Source organism: Oncorhynchus tshawytscha, linkage group LG33 (assembly GCF_018296145.1).
Source record: "Oncorhynchus tshawytscha isolate Ot180627B linkage group LG33, Otsh_v2.0, whole genome shotgun sequence".
NCBI lineage: Eukaryota > Metazoa > Chordata > Actinopteri > Salmoniformes > Salmonidae > Oncorhynchus > Oncorhynchus tshawytscha.
This window is the reverse complement of record NC_056461.1, coordinates 3483459-3505072: the sequence shown is the minus strand read 5'-3', so window position 1 is coordinate 3505072 and position 21614 is coordinate 3483459. Positions and strand designations below refer to the sequence as shown.

Below are 21614 nucleotides of genomic sequence, written 5' to 3'. Positions count from 1 at the left end.
TGTCTCTTAATGTAATAACATGACAACTGCGTCAGTGTTTGGGACAACCATTCCCCCAAATACTGGCTGAAGACCTAGCTGGCCAATAACTAGCTAACACCAGACACAAGTATATTTGCCTTTGATGAATAGGGGAAACGTCTTATTATATTTGCTGACACGCTGCAGTCAAATTTTGGCACCAGTAGACTAGCTACCTAGCTATGTAAACCACGCCCCTCTGCGAACATGCCTTCTGCGATGTTGGTTACAAGACTGTACTTATGTATTAAAATTAGGCTTTTTGTGATGTCACAATCCTGTCTCCATCCTGTCTCCTGCATCAAAGTGTTTGACATGGGGAGGGGACCAGTAACTTTATGATCAAACTTGATCAATGTAGAAGCAACAGTCATTTTTCATACTTTGGAGATAGATACATTTCACATTGCTGAGCTACTCTACTTTGATCTAGTTTCATCCAAATATTATCCAGTTGAATGAAAAACATGATTTTGACCGTTCGGGACCTTTAAGATGACCTTTAAGATGACCAGGCTATTGACCATTCAATGACCACATATTGATTATGCAGCACTACTGGGTGTATGGGTGCCATAGAAATACAATCTATTCTATATATGGTTCCAGGTGTACCCTAGAAGTAGTCTCTATCAACAGCCAGGTGACATGAGAGTCTGCCATAGAGAGCCATTGCCTATCTATACATAGGTATGGCCTTTTCTGTGACGGAGACACATAAGAGCCCGCTATTCATCTCTATGGAGCTTACCTAGAGGATAATTTAGCTTACACGCTCCCTGAGGATTTTCCTCCCAGGCGGTCACCCCTCCACGCCAACTGATCCTAGTATAGATCGTGCTGCTGAGCCGCAGAGAGAGGGGACACTGGCAGCTGTTCCCAGAGCACCCTGTCCCCCTCGTCCCGCTTTACACAGCTGGCCCCCAGCCATCATACCTCATCAACGTGACGCCGCCCCCATCCCCCTCATGTTTGAGTCTCGCGATTTTCCCTCTCCCCATTCTCCATATGGGATAGGTAGCGATTGGTTAACACCTCCTCATACGTAAACACAACACACACGTATGCATGTACACAGGGATACCACAGAGAAGACCCACTGGGTACAGACATCATATCATTGTCTAATTTTGGTTTACATTTGGTTGAGTTGTCAACTAATGTTAATTCAATGTGAAATCAACAAAAAATGTCACCATATCATTGGATTTAGGTTAAAAGTTGGCTGAAAAAAATGCAAAATTCCAATATGTTGATGACTTTTTTCAAATCCAATCAGTTTTCTACATTTTTTTGTTGAAATGACATGGAAACAACATTGATTCAACCACTTTTTGCCCAGTGGGGACAAACACACACACTGAAAAAGAGTGCCACCAAATGTGTGGTGGACTCTGAACAGTTTCGATTATAGGTGCAACGGTCCCAGAGTCCCGGTAAGAGGACTGAATAACCAGCAGGGGACAGGGATACAACTCACACTTTATTGCCACACCGGACAGACAGGCACACTGGAAACAAGAATAGAAGGAAACAGGTGTAATTGATAGTGTAAGTGATCATTTTATGTTCAGTGATGCACTAAAGGATGTCCAGAGGCAGGATTGTCCATGTGGCAAAAGGTGAAGGACAGTAGTTTATAGAGGTTGTTTCAACCTGCTATCCTGGAAACAACTAAAGAGTTCAAGGGCAGACTGGGGTCTCCAACCCCAGGCTGGGCCACTGGTTTGCTGATCAGCTGACTCTGTTCTCTGGCAACCTGGTCCCTAATACATAGGTGTGAAGTGGCCTTCTGCAACAGAACAGTCCCAGGGCGTGCACACACACACACACACACACACACACACACACACACACACACACACACACACACACACACACACACACACACACACACACACACACACACACACACACACACACACACACACACACACACACACCACACACACACACACACCCTATGGGGGCTGATCTCTCAGGGACACTGAAGTTACACTGGCTGATCTTGCAAAACAGAGAGCATAAATGCATTTAATCTCAGTTACCCACGCTGCCTTGGGGGAGAGAGCGCTTCACAGCCATACCGGCATTAATCTCAATCGGCTCGTCAGCTCAACCCGCACTGTCTGAATGGCATGTACGCACACACACACCCAGGGAGATGGGGTTGGATTTGTGTGTGTGTGTGTGTGTGTGTAGAGGGCAGCTTAGCGGAGCAGGACAGTGATGGAGCTCTCAGATCATCTGCTCTGGTCACTGCCAGCAGTTTGATCGAGAGTCAACACAGCAACACTGTTTGCCCTCTAGAGCTCCCTGACTCCCCACACCAATTCTCAACCAGCAGGCAGACTGCCTCCCTACAGAATCATGTTCACAGTGCCTGGCAGCATGTCATTCCAGCCACAAATTCCTTGACATAAACCGTACAAGTGAAATACTGCATCCATATTAGGAAGTTGTGACAGAGTTTTACCTGAAATTTGACATCTTCCTAATATGAATGCCGTAGATGTGGAGGTAGCCTACATGGAATTGTAAAATGTGAAGGAGGTGAATTTATGCATTGTCAAATATGGAGCAAATTGTGAATAGAGTATAGACCTTTGAAATTGTGTGTTGACAGCAAGTTTGATCAAGAGTGGTTCAAGGCCTCTTTATGAGTTGTGTAAAACCATTCTCTGGGAGTGATGATGCAAATGGATGGGTTTTGTTTTGGCCTCCCCTCTCTACAGTACCTCTCTCTCACTCTCTCACTCTCTCTCACTCCCTCCCCGCTATTCCTCTGCCAGTAGCTTGACAGGAACCCAGTGTCTCTGAAACATGTTGAAATCACACTGATTTCACACTGACAGTGAAGCAGGACTTTATCCTACCCTCTCTCCCTTTCTCTCACTCTAGCTTTTTCTCCCTCGCCTTCCACATTCTCTCACTATCACTCTCTCTCTCTCTGTCTCTCTCACTCACAGACTCACACACACACTTAGACTCACAGACACTCACAGACACACACACACACACACACACACACACACACACACACACACACACACACACACACACACACACACACACACACACACACACACACACACACACACACACACACACACACACACACACACACACACACACACACACACATCCATTAACTGGGTTTCAGTATCATTATCTACATTGAATGAGCAGCTCTGACATCGAATATGATTATTGTGTAATGTAAGGGGACACTCCTTATTAAATAGCCCTTTTTGTTCCAGGCCTTACCTCTGAGAGAAGCCAGTCAGAGAGAAAATAGATTATAGTTCTATGACGCCACACCACAGGAATCCTTCAAATAAATCAGAATGCTTTTCAGTTTAGAGGCTGTAGCTCTACTCTACATCTACTCTAAACTACTACTCTATGGGTCTGGCTTACCTTCTTCACTCTCTACAACCATTGGCTTAGGCAGCTCCGTTGGGGGCGGTGTTGTGACAGGGGCAGTGCTCTCGGTCAGGAACAGTGACGTGAGCTCCTCCATGATCGGTGGAGGGGGTGTGGACTCCTCTGTGATAGACTGAGGGGTGGTTGTAGGGGGCGTGGCCTCTGTGGTAATGTAGATGGAAGTTGTACGTTCTTCCTCTATAAGTGGAGGAGGTGGAGGGGAATCGGTGGGGGCGATGGTGGAAATGAGGGGAGGCTCAGGGTCCGTAACAGGGGGCTCTGTTGGGGGAGTGGTGGTGGTGTCGGTTGGGGCCTCGGTTGAAAGGATGGGCTCTTGAGGAAAGAGAGAGAATGTGAAAGGGATGAGAAATGAGTGGTGTAAGGCATTAGCATAGGGAATGTTGTCTCAGATTGGTTATCCAAAGAAAGCCAAGCTTTTCTTTTCTCTGACACGTACGCGCACACACAAACACACATCGACAGACTTGCAAAATGTGCATTTAAGCACAAAAGTGTCAGCGTGCACAAGCACACACTCGCAAAACACTTGCAGGCACAGAAGTGAAGACATGATGGAAGTGTGATTTCACACGGCTGAGATTGACTAAACTCAAAAGTAGTACCTTTCCCTACTTCGCACCTATAGGAGGGGCTGACAGTATTTTATTTTTTTACCTTTATTTTACTAGGCAAGTCAGTTAAGAACAAATTATTATTTTCAATGATGGCTTTGGAACAGTGGGTTAACTGCCTGTTCAGGGGCAGAACGACAGCTTTGTACCTTATCAGCTTGCAACCTTTTGGTTACATAGTCCAACACTCTAACCACTAGGCTACCCTGCCGCCCCATGTGTGTGAGTATTTGTATGGGTCAGTACTGGCTTTAGTAGATTGTGGTACATTAGATATATGGATAAATGCAAATGATATACATCAGTTTAAGAGGTTAATCTACACAACATGTAAATACGGATGTCATACATACCACAGTAGATATACAGTATAGAAGCAAAGATTTATACTAGAGCTGGTGTACTATATGCTAGCCCTATTAGCTAATATACAGGGGTTGCCAAACTTTTTGGGGGCTTCTGTGATAGCAAATTCATTAGGGACCCCCTCAAAATCAGAACATGACTCTGACTTTACAGTGCGATAAAAATAACATACAAGGCGTTTTACTATGACTGGTGCAGCGCATGGCCAGACTAACCAAGTCTCGGGCCCTGGGTCTGGGGCCCTGGGAACTAACATTTTAAAGGCCCCCCTCTTAGCATCAGGGATCATTTCTATTGCTTTTTTCACGGTAATTTCCTGCAATTCTACACCATTTTCCATGGAACGGGAAAAAAAATGGCAGTTTAAAAGCACATTCCTGCAAGTCTACACATTGTAGTTTCAAAGTTTAAATTATTATGCAAATTTTCACAGAGTACCATGGATCCCTGTGAGCCTCCCAGGCCCTGTTGTGCATCTAAGGTAGCCTATATTGTAGATCAATAATATTACATATTATTGTATTGCACCCTCTAAACTTGTTCCACGGACCCCTTGGCCAAATTCATTTAATCTGTTGTTGCTAGCAATATTGAATATTGCCGCAGTACCCATATGGTCCCACTCTACAGAGTGTAAAAAGTACTCTGATTATAGTATTACATTTTGAGTGTTTATGTAAAATATTAACATTCCACTTGCCAGTTTTACTAAAATGTACCACTATAGGGTAATTAACACTCACAGAGTGAGTTTATTGTCAACACGAGTGTTGATCTAGAGTTAACTCCTATTAGTGTTAAACAAAAACACTATTACAGTCAGTCATTTTTGGTGTTGTTTTCACACTGTATGGTGTAAAGCCTAATTTTCATATTTCCCAAGGTAACTTTCATTTGGAGTGAATTGTAGAGTTACCACCCATGACTGTTTTTGTAATATCCCTTTCATACTAAGGCATTTCCCCACCAGTTTTATCATCCCGCCATCTTTTTCCCACCTTTTCTTTATATCTGAAAGGTATTGCCGGTATCAAAGCCAAAACTTGAATTTCCTCCAAACGGCCCAGTAATCATTTCAGTAAAGTTCTGCATACAATGCTGCAAACGCTGAAGGCGGATTTGGCACACATTACGCTCTCAATTAAACTCTTGATGGTGGCTAAGGCTTCGCCTGTTAACCATCTTCCTACCAGTTCTAAACTTTTCAAGGCATGTCCCTTCGCCCATCTTTTCGCATAGCCCACCATAGCCCACCATAGCCCACCATAGCCCACCATAGCCCACCACTAAAGCATGCACCGTCTTCCGAACCACACCTGGATGGATACATAGAGAATTAGGCTACTGTGGGAATAAATATCACCGAATGATGAAAATATATGCTAATGCAATTGAAGTCATGTACAGTATCAAATTGTTGCACACTGAAACTTGCAAAGTCAACCAATCCTTGTAATACATTTGAAGCAATTGCCTACCCGCGTGTGGTCAACTCGATCTCCCAAACCCGGTCTTAGGGCCCTTCCTGGGTGCACGTTTTGTTTTCAAATAGCCGACTCATCATCAAGCTTGGATTATTTGAATCAGCTGTGTAGTGATAGGGGAAAAAACTAAACGTGCACCCAGGGGGGGCCACAAGACCGAGTTTGGGAAAGCCTGAACTAGATGATCATTTCAGCACCGTTTTGACGCCATCAAGCTGCTAAGAGACAAGCGTGGGGACTCGTCTTGGTAAATCAAGAAATGTCTGATTTTAGTTTCCCCTGAATCTCCGTTTGGATATTGGTTAGGCTACAATTACACCGGGAAAATGTTAACTAAGTTGAGGTGAGTGCTGCCTATGATCATCTTGTTTAGTTTGCTAATTTATTAGAACATTTTGTCATGTTATGTAGCTTAACAAATGGATCATTTTGCTCTTCACTCACAGTCACTTAGTAACCGATATTTGGCTAATTCGTTTCTGGCTGGGCAAATAAGTGGAGGTGGTAGCTTATCTATTAGTTTCTCATCTATAACTTATCAGAAGCATTTAGCATGTAATAATGTGGCCTAAATCAAGTGTAGACCTATTCTTTTGCTCTATCACATAGGCAACTCCAAAAGCCCGCGGAGGTGGTGAAATATGAATGAGACTCAGATGCATCTGAAAATAGGATGTCGATTATTTTCTATCAGTATGGTGATAAAGGTAAGACTCTCTAACAAAGAGGGGTGAGGGGAGGGGGTGAGGGTAGAGGGGTGAGGGTGAAGGTAGGGGGGTGAGGGGTGAGGGTAGAGGGGTGAGGGTAGAGGGGTGAGGGTAGGGGGTGAGGGTGGGGTGAGGGTAGAGGGGTGAGGGTAGAGGGGTGAGGGTAGAGGGGTGAGGGTAGAGGGGTGAGTGTAGAGGGTAGGAAAGAGATGAAATGTGGATTTAAAAAAAAATAGCATGGGCTTGGGCTCTGTTTCAAAATATAACTGTTTTATATTAACAGCTGTTCCAGACGTTCCCATGACACAAGTTGTCTGGGAGAAATATTTGTTGTATTTTATTCTGTTATATTCCATTATATTCTTACTATAAAATATATGTGTTTTGGCTGTGATTGGGTGTCAGTTTAATTAACAAAATAACAAACTATTGATTTCCTTTGGATGGCGCACAGAAATGTGTAATGGGTTCGCTCTCAAAAAGATGTCGCATGAAGCTTACTTCATTGTCCATATTTCATTGTCAGTGCATCAGGATAGCGTACACAGACGTTTCGGAAGCCATGGCTGCACAGACTCGCAACATAGGCCTAATTAAACATTTTAAAATACATTTTATTAGTCTTAAAATGTTTTTTAGGACCTGCCTAAATGAATTAACAATGAATTTATTTTTTATGGTGTATATTCTCAATAGATTTATTAAAATAGACAACCACCTACATCTGCACACCACTACTAACACTTGTCCCCTGTATGCCGGCATGTGCACGGGAGGTATAAAAGGTGCCTGTTTGTAAGGGGGTCATATAAACATTGCCCCAATTTTTCTGAAGGCTAAATACTGTGTGAAAGCAGTATTAGTGACCGCAGACATGGTTGTTAAATTCTTTCCTTTTAAAGGCCTGTGGATTTCACCAAATTACTATCTAGGTCAGAATTAGATACATTATAATAATGGCGCCGGAGGAGATGGCTGCCTTTTTAAGCTTTTTCAGCTCGAGACCCAAATGAGAAATGTACTGTCCTCAAACAACCCAAATTAAGAAGAAATAGATGCCCATGGCCCAATTTGGGTCCCAAACTATAGTTTAAGAAAACCTGATCTAGGCAAATGTTATCATTAAAATGGAACTTCATGACAATACATTACATATATCACAAGGCCTTACTGTGATGGCCTAGTTTTACCATAACACAGTGGTGTTGGGAAACTCTTGGTTTACATGCCACATCAGGCCTGCAAGTCACATCATGCTGGCTTGCAAAGTGATTTGTAATTCCTATAGGAATCAAGCCAAAGTTAGGATATCCAACAGTTGGAATTTGTATTCACCCACAACCTGCATTCAGAATGACTGCCAGGGTAGGGAAGATTGAATACCGACTACCTCAATGATCTAAACTGGAACAACTATCTCAGTAACGATGAGTCAAACTTCTAACAGATTGGATTAGTTTAGAAAAAGGTATGCTATTTATCTTTGTGTAGCATAAAACGTATCAATCATACAATGTACATGCAAAAACACAGATATTGAAAGGAACAATTTTGAAAATCGCCCTGCAATAGAGCATGCCGGGAAATATTATATATGTTTCTACGTAGAACCCTTTTCGCCTTCAAAGAACCCTTCTTGCCTTCTAAGAACCCTTCTTGCCTTCTAAGAACCCTTCTTGCCTTCTAAGAACCCTTCTTGCCTTCAAAGGAATCATCAAATAATACTTCCAAAAAACGGTTCTTAGGATGTTAAAGGTTCTCGATTGAACCCTTTGCCTTTAAAATAACCTTTGTCTTCCAAAAGCAGTTGTTCAGATTAAAACGGTTCTTGCCCCTCCACAAATAACCCTTTTGGAACCTTTTTTCTAAGAGTGAATAGTCTGTGGATGACTATAGGTAATTGGTGACCCATCAAACAGGGCAGAGCCTCACCTGTCTTGAGCCTCACCTTCACCTATTTAGCCAAAAAAATAAATGGTTTTTGTTGCCTGTTTTGCCTGTTATTTTGGCATTAACATTTTTTGTTTTACATAAAAGCTGCATACAAATATAGTCTATTTTTTTCTTTCTTGAGTAAGGAAGCTCCAAAATGCAGGTGTTTGAGCCCAGCTCATTGCTTTCTGTGGTGGTGGGGCAGCCAGTGGAAAATACAGAGCGTAGGGTTCGGTAACGTTCTCTAGTTGCACCGTGATTGGCTCTGTGTTCTGTCACTCATGGGGACAGTATCTACGGGGAGAGCTCAAAAATGAAAGCCCCTTGAGTGCTGCCATAGAGTTAGTACGTCCAATGACACACTGTTATTTGATTTGATTTATTACGATCCCCATTAGCTGACGCCAATGGCAACAACCATTTAATAACATCAACATGTAGTATGTGTGTGTGCATCTATCAGTTACACATAAATGTCAGTAAATACACACAACAAGTAGGTCACATGGGAGAGGCGTTGTGCCGTGAGATGTTGCTTTATATGTTTTTTTAAAACTAGGTTTGCTGTTCACTTGCTCTATATGAGATGGAATGGCGTATAATACTGTACGTTTCCTTGAATTTGTTCTGGACCTGGGGACTGTGAAAAGACCCCTGGTGGCATGTCTGGTGGAGTAAGTGTGTGTGTCAGTGCTGTGTGTAAGTTGATTATACAAACAATATGGAAATTCCAACACATTAACGTTTCTTATAAAAACAAGAAGTGACGCAGTCACTCTTTCCTCAACTCTTAGCTAAGATAGACGGGAATGCATACTATTAATATTAGCCCTCTGATAATTTTACATTTTAAATTTATTTCACCTTTATTTAACCAGGTAGGCTAGTTGAGAACAAGTTCTCATTTATAACCGTGACCTGGCCAAGATAAAGCAAAGCAGTACGACACAAACAACACAGAGTTACACATGGAGTAAACAAACATACAGTCAATAACACAATAGAAAAATGTCTACATACAGTGTGTGCAAATGAGGTAAGATAAGGGAGGCAATAAATAGGCCATGATGGCGAAGTAAGTACAATATAGTAATTAAACACTGGAATGGTAGATGTGCAGAAGATGAATGTGCAAGTAGAGATACTGGGGTGCAAAGGAGCAAGATCAATAAATAATTACAGTATGAGGATGAGGTAGTTGGATGGGATATTTACAGATGGGCTATGTACAGGTGCAGTGATCTTTGAGCTGGTCTGACTGCTGGTGCTTAAAGCTAGTCCTCACTAGGTATGAGACATGAGTCTCCAGCTTCAGTGATTTTTGCAGTTCGTTCCAGTCATTGGCAGCAGAGAACTGGAAGGAAAGGCGACCAAATGAGGAGTTGGCTTTGGGGGTGAACAGTAGCACCTGTACAGCACGCGCCTGCTGGAGTGGGTGGGTGCTGCTATGGTGACCAGTGAGCTTAGATAAGGCAGGGGGCTTTAACTAGCAGAGACTTGTAGATGACCTGTAGCCAGTGTGTTTGGTGACGAGTATCAAGCGAGGGCCAGCCAACGAGAGCGTACAGGTCACAGTGGTGGGTAGTATATGGGGCTTTGGTGACAAAACGGATGGCACTGTGATAGACTGCATCCAATTTGTTCAGTAGAGTGTTGGAGGCTATTTTGTAAATGACATCGCCGAAGTCGAGGATCGGTAGGATGGTCTGTTTTACGAGGGTATGTTTGGCAGCATGAGTGAAGGAGGCTTTGTTGCGAAATAGGAAGCCAATTCTAGATTTAACTTTGGATTGGAGATGCTTAATGTGAGTCTGGAAGGAGAGTTTACAGTCTAACCAGACACCTAGGTATTTGTAGTTGTCCACATATTCTAAGTCAAAACCGTCCAGAGTAGTGATGCTGGATGGGCGGGCAGGTGCGGGCAGCGATCGGTTAATGAGCATGCATTTAGTTTCACTTGCATTTAAGAGCAGTTGGAGGCCACGGAAGGAGAGTTGCATGGCATTGAAGCTCATCTGGAGGTTAGTTAACACAGTGTCCAAAGAAGGGCCAGATGTATACAGAATGGTGTCGTCTGTTTAGAGGTGGATCAAGGAATCACCTGCAGCAAGAGCGACATCATTGATGTATACAGAGAAGAGAGTCGACCCGAGAATTTAACCCTGTGGCACCCCCATAGAGACTGCCAGAGGTCCAGACAACAGGCCCTCCGATTTGCAATGAAGAGCAAGATGTTCTGGGCCAGCTGCAGCTGAACTAGGTGCACATATGTACTCTATGTACGAATGTACAAGCACACACGCAGATGGATGCACGCAGATGCACACACACACACACAACACATATACCCTCCACATCCCTTGTATTTCTACTCTTTCCTGTCACGCAAACACATTTGCGTAAAATGAGACAATTTGTCACTTGTTTGGGTTAATGTAGGCAGGATAAACGATCACAATGACATTTAATGCCGCCTGCCAGTTTTGGTGTGCCTGGCATTTGTTACTGCAGTGCTAGACAGCCATTTGCGCAACGCTAACAATGGTAATGTGATTCAGGGAGGGATCGAGATAACGTTCCCAGAACACCTAATAACACCCACACAGGATGTAAAAAAAAACATGTGTTCTCCTACATTGTTATTATGTTTGGATTTCTCTGGGTTTAATAAATGGTCATGTTTATGCAAAGTTGAGTCCTACTGGACTTTTACTAGAGCATAGTAGACTGTTTGTATGCTTGCGCAGCAAGTGTCTGTGTTTCTTAGTTAGCAGATAGGGAATGCCGCTTGACCTGCCAAGGCCTCTATCTGCAAAGGCAGATTTAGGAAGGGGAGGGGTCAAGTGGGCCCAAGGATTTGGTCTCTCTGGGAGAATCTCAATTGCATACTCCTCGTGTCCTCTCCTCGCCTCCAAATCCCATTGCATGAGAAAGCCAAAGATCCCTCCACTCCGACCTTCTCCTCCAATGAGTTTTGAAAAGGAGGCAACGAGAGAGGCCGCGAGTAGAATGCAATTGAGATTCTCCCTCTGACCAGCCCTCCTCTCCCCACACCCATCTGGCCAAATTGACCAATGGGGTCAGAGCTCTGTAGATCCTTCTGGCTGGCCACTGGACTACTAATCCCCTGTCCATCTGAGCATGCTCAGTAGCAGAGACTGACCGGCTGACTGGCTGGGGGAGGAAGGCCCATGAGACTAATAAGGGAGAGTGGATCTACAGATTAAGGCAGCCCTCTGCAGCTCTCTGATCCAGAGTGGTTGGGTTAAATGCGGTAGACACATTTTGTAAGAATTGCATTCATTTGTGCAACTGACTAGGTATCCCATTTCCCTTTCCCTACAGTGAGCTCCAAAAGTATTTGAACAGTGACACATTTTTTGTTGTTTTGGCTCTGTAGTTCAGCACTTTGGATTTGAAATATAATATGGATTTGAGTTGACTTTGAGGTAAAAGTGTAGACTGTCAGCTTTAATTTGAGGGTATTTTCATCCATATTGGGTGAACCGTTTAGAAATTACAGCATTTCACATTGCGTTTCAGATTATTTTGTGCCCAATAGAAATGAACAGTAAATCATGTACTGTCATTTTGGTGTCACTTTTATTGTAAATAAAAATAGAATATGTTTCTAAACACTTCTACATTAATGTGAATGCTACCATGATGACGGTTATTGTGTAGGGCCAAACAACGCCATTTACTTGCAACTGTATTCATGACACAGCACTGCCTCTTGTGCCTTATTTAATTAAGTATGACACACTTCTCTAACTCTGTAGACAAACTCGTGTGGATGGAATGTGCATTCTTTCTGCAGGGAAGAAGCATCCCCATGCCAACACGCACACACGTGTGTTATGACTGGACTTGGAATTATCAGGGTTTTTATTCTTAGATCCATGAGAAGAGGGTGGACTCCTGGTCAGGTACAGCATGTACTCTACCTGTAGGGAGGTGATGGGGAAGTGGGGGAGTGAGTGAGAGCTCGGATCCCCGGGAGGATGATATATGAGTTTCTCTGAGCCATCCATAAACACACAGATTGCACACCAGACTGGTAACGAGACGACTGTTTCTTTTTGATGTTTTAAAGCTTTAGTTAGCTGCTCCTCAATCACAGCTCATCAGTGACTCTATAGGAGCTCTTGACATCGGCCTTAAAATACGGAAAAGTGCTGTGCAATTCAACAACAGCATTTAATGGATTTCCTCAAAGAAAATTCTGACGACATCAGACACGACGTTCCTGTCATTCCCTCTTTCGCCGTCCTCTCCCTCCCTCCTCCCTACACACTAAGTGCTTTTCCCGGAGGAACACGATTGGCCCTCTGGCTCCCAAGATGTCAGGTTTAAATTTAACCTAGGACCGTTGTCGGTCGGGACTAGACCTGGTTCTGAGGACCACTTTATATTCACGGTCTTGACAGGGTGTTTGGTCCTGTCGGATAGGGGCTCCTCAAATCCAGTCAATCAGAAAGAATCCAGCCAACCTGTCCATTCTATAGTAGCACAACGCCCACTCTCTCCTATGGATGGACTACATGGACACATCACATCTGACATTAATGTCAACCAAGATGATGGATGGTTTGACAAAAGAGACTTTAATGATAATGCACACACACGTGTGCATGGGCACAGACACATGACACACACACACAATTATTGTCTATGATAAGTCTATATTTTTCTACTGTACCTATATCTACTCTACCCACTACCACTAACTCTATCTTCTCTAGGTGCCCACCTTCCTGAGTAGTAGTAGCAGAAGCTTCTTGAGTAGCGGTTGTGGTCAGGTCTGGTTCTGGTGTGGTAGTGGGGAATACGGTTGTAGTTTCAGGTTCACTTTCACTTATGGAGGTTGTAGTGGGGGCTGAAGTAGTGGTTGTGGTGGTCAAAGGCAAAGTTTCTGACAGTTCTGTGAGAAAACAGATTTCAAGTTGACGAACAAACAAAACATCCCCCCTCTCCAGTCAAAAAATCCACTGAAACACTACAACAGGGGCAGGCAACCCTGTTCCTGGAGTGCCGCAGGTACTGCAGGATTTTGTTCCAACTAGGCCCTAAACCACTGGTGCTTGAACATTTGTTACATTGCGGAATGGTTTGTACTGAACGACACGTTTTCCCGAAACGTTCTTGAACAGACTTTGAGATACGTTTGGTCCATTTAGTGGGTGTGCAGGGGTGTGGCTTGAGGCAACGAGTGACTTATTTAAAGAGCAGCAGTACATTTTGAACCCACAACCCAACCCGTCCCGGTTTTTCAACTGGTCATTCAGTACAACACTGCTTCTGTTCAATTGAACATTCTATTACATTTGCATGTACTGAACGCAGCCCTGACCAACTGAGATAATTGTTGGTTTTTCAACTGGTCATTCAGTACAACACTGCTTCTGTTCAATTGAACATGCTATTACATTTGCATGTACTGAACGCAGCCCTGACCAACTGAGATAATTGTTGGTTTTTCAACTGGTCATTCAGTACAACACTGCTTCTGTTCAATTGAACATGCTATTACATTTGCATGTACTGAACGCAGCCCTGACCAACTGAGATAATTGTTGGTTTTTCAACTGGTCATTCAGTACAACACTGCTTCTGTTCAATTGAACATTCTATTACATTTGCATGTACTGAACGCAGCCCTGACCAACTGAGATAATTGATCAGTTCAGTGATTGCCTAAATTCAACACACCTGGTCTTCCAGGTGGGTTAAATCAGAAACATGAAGTGCCTGCAGTACTCCAGGACCAGGGTTGCCTACCCCTGCACTACAACATTGGCTAGTCCTACATATGACTAGTCTAAAAGCATATGTCATATTTTTTTTATCCTTGAATAGCTTTAAGCCAAGTCTAATAATAGTTTTACAAGTCTATCTTAACCCCAAAGATCCCTAGTCAGTCCTATGGGGTGCCGTTTGTAACATGCTATATTTTGTCAAAAAGATCAATTCCGTGCAAAAAAAGTCCTGTAGACTAACCAGGAAAGCCCAGTGCTGTCTGTCAGGTCTGATGTTGCCACTTTGCTGATCATTTCCATCTAAGCGCTCTGAGCTGAGAGTGTCTTCACAGAGAGTATCTCTAATCAAATTCCATTTGATTCATTCCTCTAGGAGCTCCTCACCCACAATCACACCGTATTACAGCACACTTACAAATTCCCCTGCTCCCCCTCTCTACCTTTCATACTCACTTCCTATCCCTCTCTCTCTCTCTCACACACACACACACACACACACACACACACACCGCATTACAGCCCACATTTCCCTGCTCTCTCTATTCCCCCTCTTTATTTCATTCTCTTTTTCTCTCCCATGCCTCTCCACCAGTGACTTCATTCTAACATAAGAGAGACAGAACTGTGAAAAGATTCCTGCAGTGGAAGCTAATGTAGCTGGGATAAAAAATGACATTTCGATGCCATGGTGGCAACCGTACAGGACGTCCTATCAATGATATGGAAGACAAGTCCAGCACTGCAACCAACAAAATAAGAAGAGCGGAAGCTGAAGAACAGAGATATGGAACGAGAGAGAGAGAGAGACAGAGAGAGAGACAGAGAGAGAGACAGAGAGAGAGAGAGAGAGAGAGACAGAGAGAGAGAGAGAGAGAGAGAGAGAGAGAGAGAGAGAGAGAGAGAGAGAGAGACAGAGAGAGAGAGAGAGAGAGAGAGAGAGAGAGAGAGAGAGAGAGACAGAGAGAGAGAGAGAGAGAGAGAGAGAGACAGAGAGAGAGACAGAGAGAGAGAGAGAGAGAGAGAGAGAGAGAGAGAGAGTGTATGTGTGAATGCAACATCCTCTTCTTGGCTTGTTATTACTTACTAGAACCACCGCCTGTGGGGGCACCAGCGATTGCACCTGAAAAACAGGGCGAGAGAGGGGGAGGGGGAAGAACAAAAAGAAAGTGTATAAGTATCTGTTTATTTATGCAGTCTTCCCGACCTTGTTAATCACACTCTGTAGAATGATCTTGTGTGTGTTGTGCGTCAAAAAACTGTATATCAGCTTTCTTTAATCCTGGCCTGACCTTGGTGGGTACCTACAGGAGTGTTCAGGCTTTTGCTCCAGCCCAACATCACCAACACACCTGATACAACCAATCAACTTCCATTAATAATTTGGCCATAATTAGTTAAATTAGTTGTGCTGGTGCTGGGGTGGAAAAAAAGCCTGCACAGTCTGTGGGATGAGGACAGAGGAACTCTGATCTGTATGCAGTTTGCTACTAGATCCTCTGCAGTAGAACACCACTCAAATCTGTTCATCCAGGCCCCTGTTCTCTACCCAACTCTGGTTCTCTGATCATGGGATGATAGGGGAGGCATAGGCTCTCGCCACCAGGCAAGTGCCAGGGGAGTTGGGCCGCCCCCAGAGCAGGCTTGATCTGCCAGAGAGCTGACAGAAGAGTCCAGGCTGGGAGGCAGGGAGGGTGCTCCGCAGTGGTGGACGAAGGGAGGCAGAGGAGGGGTTGGGGGGGAGTTATGGCAGGATGGGATGTGCTGCCTGGCCTAGATTATTATTTTATCATCGCCAGTGCGAGCAACAGTACATTCTCCAACAAGATCCCCCCCCTCCACACTACACTACACTGATCTCTGCTCTGAGGTACAGGATCTGGAACCTCTAGTTTGGTTACGGAACCTATTTGCCAGGATCCAGTACCTCTCGTGGAAATATTTTTTTAATGTTTTCCTAATAGAATCATAGTCGTGGGATTTGTGCTGCAGCACCTCTGATAAATTAAAATACATTTGTCAAAGTTATAGAATTATGACTACTGCTCTCTGTTCAAAAATAAATTAAATCATTCAGAACAGTCCACCAGGATTAGGCCTATAATTTCGCCATAGAGGATCAATAGCTCCCTTTAAAAAAAAAATGCCTCGCTGTGAATTCTGTCTATGCCAATCACAAGGTGTCAGGAAAGCGCGGCAAATCTGTCAGTGAACAGCATGCAGCCAAAACAGGCCTTTTGCAATATTTCAAATAAAATCGCGGGAAAACACAGGTTGGAAAGCAAATGTCTTCAGATGAAAAGAGAAGTCTCTAATCTGTCTGTATGTTGCCAAAATATTTGAGCAACTTCCAAATAGGCCTAGCGAACAGTAGCCTAGGTACAAAGTAAAACAAGAGAGTGCATCGGACATCGCCGGCAAGTGAGCTGGGCATCATTGGGAGAGTCAGTGAAAGCTTTTTTAGAACTATACTTTCCTTCTCTTATTGTACAATGCCTCCTCACACCTAGGCCCAGGCTAGTAATGGATTCAAGACAAGGTTGTTTTTATTGATCTCAGATTCTCAGTTTGTCAGTGTCAAAATAGCCTGTCATTTCAATCTTTTGTGCAGTCTTAAAAAGATTCTGCTAAGTGTCCAGTCATGTAAAATGATGTAAAATTGCATTATTTATCAAATGAGTTTATAAAAGGCCAAACTTTTCCAGGACTCTATAGGCTAACAATGTTCCAGAACCTCAGAGCCCCCCAGGTAACCCTACTCTAACAATGTTCCAGAACCTCAGAGCCCCCAGGTAACCCTACTCTAACAATGTTCCAGAACCTCAGAGCCCCCAGGTAACCCTACTCTAACAATGTTCCAGAACCTCAGAGCCCCCAGGTAACCCTACTCTAACAATGTTCCAGAACCTCAGAGCCCCCCAGGTAACCCTACTCTAACAATGTTCCAGAACCTCAGAGCCCCCCAGGTAACCCTACTCTAACAATGTTCCAGAACCTCAGAGCCCCCCAGGTAACCCTACTCTCACGCTCACTTTTTGTTCCGTCACCTCCCGATTCACAAATAATGCATTGGGTAAGAGAAAAACAACTCTGTCTCTTCATCTCTCATTTCATTCAGGAAATGAGTTGGAGAAGTCTGGGGAATCCACATCCATCCTTCACAGATGGTTCAATTAAATATGAATAATCAAAAAGAACATAAGAACATAATATTTTATGTAAAAGATCATAAACAGGTTCCAACATACTGTAACATTCTCATAATTGAACTAAATGGGACCTGTAAAGAATATAATTCAATTCACTTTGTATGAGTGAGCTATGTAAGTGGGTCCTGTTCAAAGTGGTCAAGGAACAGAATAGAAATTAATAGAAACAGAATAGAATAGAACTCTACTGTACAAATGGGGGATACGTACAGGTGTTGGGAGATCCGTTGGGTGTGGGCAGGTAGGAGCCAGCTTTCCAAGACTTGGCCTTGAAGCCCTTCTTGCAGCGCTGACAGTCCTGTCCCGTGGTGTTGTGTTCACACTGACACTGGAGGTTCCCCTCTTGCAGCAGGCACAGCGACGAATGCAGGTTACACTTACACCTGAGGACAAGGGATAGGAAGAAGGGTGTGAGTGTGTGTGAAAGGAGGCACAGAAGTGTGCATGTGCGGTGTGTACTCGCTTAAGCATATTGCAGCGACTTTAACCCAACACCTAGGCACCTTGTCAAGAAGTTCAGATCCCTTGGGGGGGGCAAAGTTGTCATCAAGGAAAAGGGCGGCTGCTTTGAAGAATCTCAATATGAAATGTATTTTGATTTGTTTAACAATGTTTTTGGTTACTACAAGATTCCATGTGTTATTTCATCGTTTTGATGTCTTCACTATTATTCTACAATGTAGAAACTAGTCCAAATAAAGACAAATCTTAGAATAAGTAGTTGTATCAAAAATGTTGACTGTTACTGTATACTTCCATTCATTTTTTCAACGGGTACCGGGTGACCTGAAGACAAGTCTTGTGAGGCCTGTGGGCATCCTAGAGCAAAACCTTTCCACAGAGGGGTCATATTAGTGTGTAGCCCAAACTGTTCGGACGCTACAGACTGAAGTTTGCAGGTCAGCTGTACCAGCTTCAGATGAGTCCCAAGACGCAGAAATGGAGACCACCATCGTGTTCCTTAGAGTCTCATCTTTCCATAGAGGGGTCATAATCATTTCTAGGTAAAACCGTTCGGACGCTACAGACGATTTGTGAGAAGACCGATTTTCGGGATGTGTCATGGTCTTTTTACGGGGATTTTTTTATTATGCTAATTTGATTTCCGGGGAGGTGTGGACATCAACCTTGGGGGGTTGAAGCCCACATGCAGTCTTTTTAATGTGATTTTGAAATCATCACTTTATGTCTTATACATCACTGTGTGTGTTTAAAAAAATATATATCTAACTCCATAATATTTTTTTTTTACAATTTATTTCCCAGAGCCTCCTTGGGCCAGTGGAATGCTCAGTCTGATTGTGTGAGCGTTAGTAAAAAACATTTCATATGAAATTAGAGACATGTACATACACAGCCTGATTGGTTGATTGGATGGTCTAGAGCCCACCCCCACCCCTTACACCTTCAAAAACAACAACAAAGGCACATGGTATTCAGCCTGTCAGTTGGAGCTGGAGTTGGACCCTGAAAGTGATGAACTTCCACAGGTGTGTAGGCTTCTTTGTTTTGTCATCAAAACAAAAGGCATACAGTACATAATGCATCTTAATTTGTTGTATCATTATTGTACTGTTTTCATTAGACCACCAGAAGATGCAGGAACAGGACAGCCTATTTGCATGTGGGACCATCCTGGCCTATACCCTGTCTGCCATCTATTCATTGCAGAATGCCATGATTATCTACAGGGCAGACTATAGGCTTCTGCATCTCAGAGGCCAAACACATACTTAGTATTGCTTGTTGTGTTAAGCCTATGATGCAATGGCCCATGGTGTAATCTTCAGTATCATCACAAAGTATATTCAGAATTTTGCAAAATGTATTGACATTTTTCAAATGAGTAAACACTCTTGAATTCTGTTGTTGAAAGCCAATAAAGAAACCAGACTGCAATGAAAGGTTGTTGTCAGTTCAACCTTGTAACATTATGAAGCGGCAAAACAATTCCATCCCACCTGAACAGGTTGAAATTCCACTTTTTGACTTCATAGTGTGGAAATATCATCAAAAAAACTGCACTTCCCATTCAACTTATCCCAGTCAGAATGAATGCGTAACTTAACGTTAGAGTTGTTTCTGTGTGGCTAATATGCCTAAATCATCTGGAGTTTATGTGGGAGATTAACTCAGTTTACTAGTCAAATATAGATTTCTGTCCAGGGATGTCAAGAAATGATGTGAATCTGTGATATCTTGTTGCATTCGTATTATGTGACTAAATTAGCGCCTTTTCCAGATGAGCGGCTGGTTTCCAATTTTTGATTGTTTCCGCTGGAGTGAACAGATATCTGAATGTAACATAATATATTCAAAGAATAAACCCTGTATGCTGGCAAAATGACCACCTCAATCTTCCTCTCTCTCTGTCTGCCAATCTCTTTCTCTCTCTGCATGCTGGGAGTGTTTGGTGCATGCTGGGAATTGTATGAGCGAGTGTTGTCTGGAGTTAGTTCGCCTGTTTTTTCTTTCTAGTTTTACTTCTCTTGGTGGTTTTCCTTTTCCTATGCATGATTAAGGTGATTGTTTTTATTTTTTTGTTGTGGTTGAATTAAGCATATTGTTTTTCTTGTTGAAATTGTCCTAGCTTTGGAGGGGATGGCGACCCACATGGAGACGCCGTCCCTGTCACTTCGGCATGGCTTAAGGTGTGTTACTGAAGCTAATGTCACTGTGGAGGAGTTTCTGGTCGCGGTAGGAGAGAAGGTAGGCTATGAAAATGTTGCTTATGCGTCACGGATGAATAAAGCGGTGGTGTTTTTTCTTAAGGAAGACCGTCTTGTTGATCGGATGGTTGAGCATGGTGTACTTCTTAAAGAAGTGCGTCTAGTTGATCGGATGGTTGAGCATGGTGTACTTCTTAAAGAAGAGTGTCTTGTTGATCGGATGGTTGAGCATGGTGTACTTCTTAAAGAAGAGTGTCTTGTTGATCAGATGGTTGAGCATGGCGTACTTCTTAAAGAAGAGTGTCTTGTTGATCAGATGGTTGAGCATGGCGTACTTCTTAAAGAAGAGTGTCTAGTTGATCGGATGGTTGAGCATGGCGTACTTCTTAAAGAAGAGAGTCTGGTTGATCGGATGGTTGAGCATGGCGTACTTCTTAAAGAAGAGTGTCTTGTAGATCGGATGGTTGAGCATGGGGTACTTCTTAAAGAAGAGCGTCTTGTAGATCGGATGGTTGAGCATGGGGTACTTCTTAAAGAAGAGCGTCTTGTTGATTGGATGGTTGAGCATGGCGTACTTCTTAAAGGTATGTTAATTCAAGTTACTCCGCTTTTTTCTCCGTCAACAAGGGTAACGATTTCGAATGTACCACCGTTTATTCCCAATGAGCTATTGGAGCGTGAGTTATTGCGGTTTGGGAAGTTTGCAAGTTCAATTAAGGTTGTCCCGTTGGGTTGCAAACACCCGGCTCTGAAACAGGTTATGTCGTTTTGGCGACAGGTGTTTATGTTTTTGGACTCGCCGGAGCGGCCTTTGGAGTTATCGTTTAAAGTCAAGTATGACAACAGACGGTATATGGTTTATGCTAGAATGGGTAGTCAACAGTGTTTTGAGTGTGGGGATGGTGGCCATAAGCGACATGCTTGTCCGAAAAGGGAGAAGGCGGAGGGAGGGGCGCAGGAGGTCCTCGTAAAGCCTGGGCCCACTGATGTAAGGAGAGGTGGTCCGACAGTGGTAGAGCAGTCACAAGCACCTGTTGCTGAGGAACAAGTTGTCTGTGTTGAGGGCAGGGAGTTACAATTTGTACCAGAGGGGAATGTTATGCAGCAGATCTGGAGAGCAAGTACCAGTGATGGGTTACAGGAGGGGGTTCATGTGAAGCTAGTCTCCCAGGTATTGGAGGAGATGCCCACTACGAGTAATGGGGTAGAGGAGGGGGATCAGGTGGGGCTAGTATCCCAGGTAGTGGAGGAGATGCCCACTACGAGTAATGGGGTAGAGGAGGGGGATCAGGTGGGGCTAGTATCCCAGGTAGTGGAGGAGATTCCGGGTACGAGTGATCGGGTGCAAGTGGGGAGTGTTGAGAGGGATGTGGCTGAGGGGAGTCAGATGTGTCCTCTGTTGAGGAGGATCA

At 43.6% G+C, this 21614-nt stretch overlaps 1 protein-coding gene across 2 annotated transcripts in view; it reads right to left on the bottom strand.

Annotated features, from left to right (window-relative positions):
* The window catches only part of LOC112230760 (netrin-G2-like), a 155025-nt gene that overhangs the window by 47673 nt on the left and 85738 nt on the right, over positions 1 to 21614 (bottom strand). Inside the window, exons 5-8 of one of the 2 annotated variants that reach the window (XM_042311251.1) lie at positions 17744 to 17916; positions 15412 to 15447; positions 13322 to 13492; positions 3442 to 3780 (exon numbers count right to left, since the gene is read on the bottom strand). In XM_042311251.1, the coding sequence (XP_042167185.1) occupies positions 3442 to 3780; positions 13322 to 13492; positions 15412 to 15447; positions 17744 to 17916 (719 nt within the window). The remainder of the gene's footprint in view (positions 1 to 3441; positions 3781 to 13321; positions 13493 to 15411; positions 15448 to 17743; positions 17917 to 21614) is intronic. The other variant, XM_042311252.1, reaches the window with a different exon arrangement.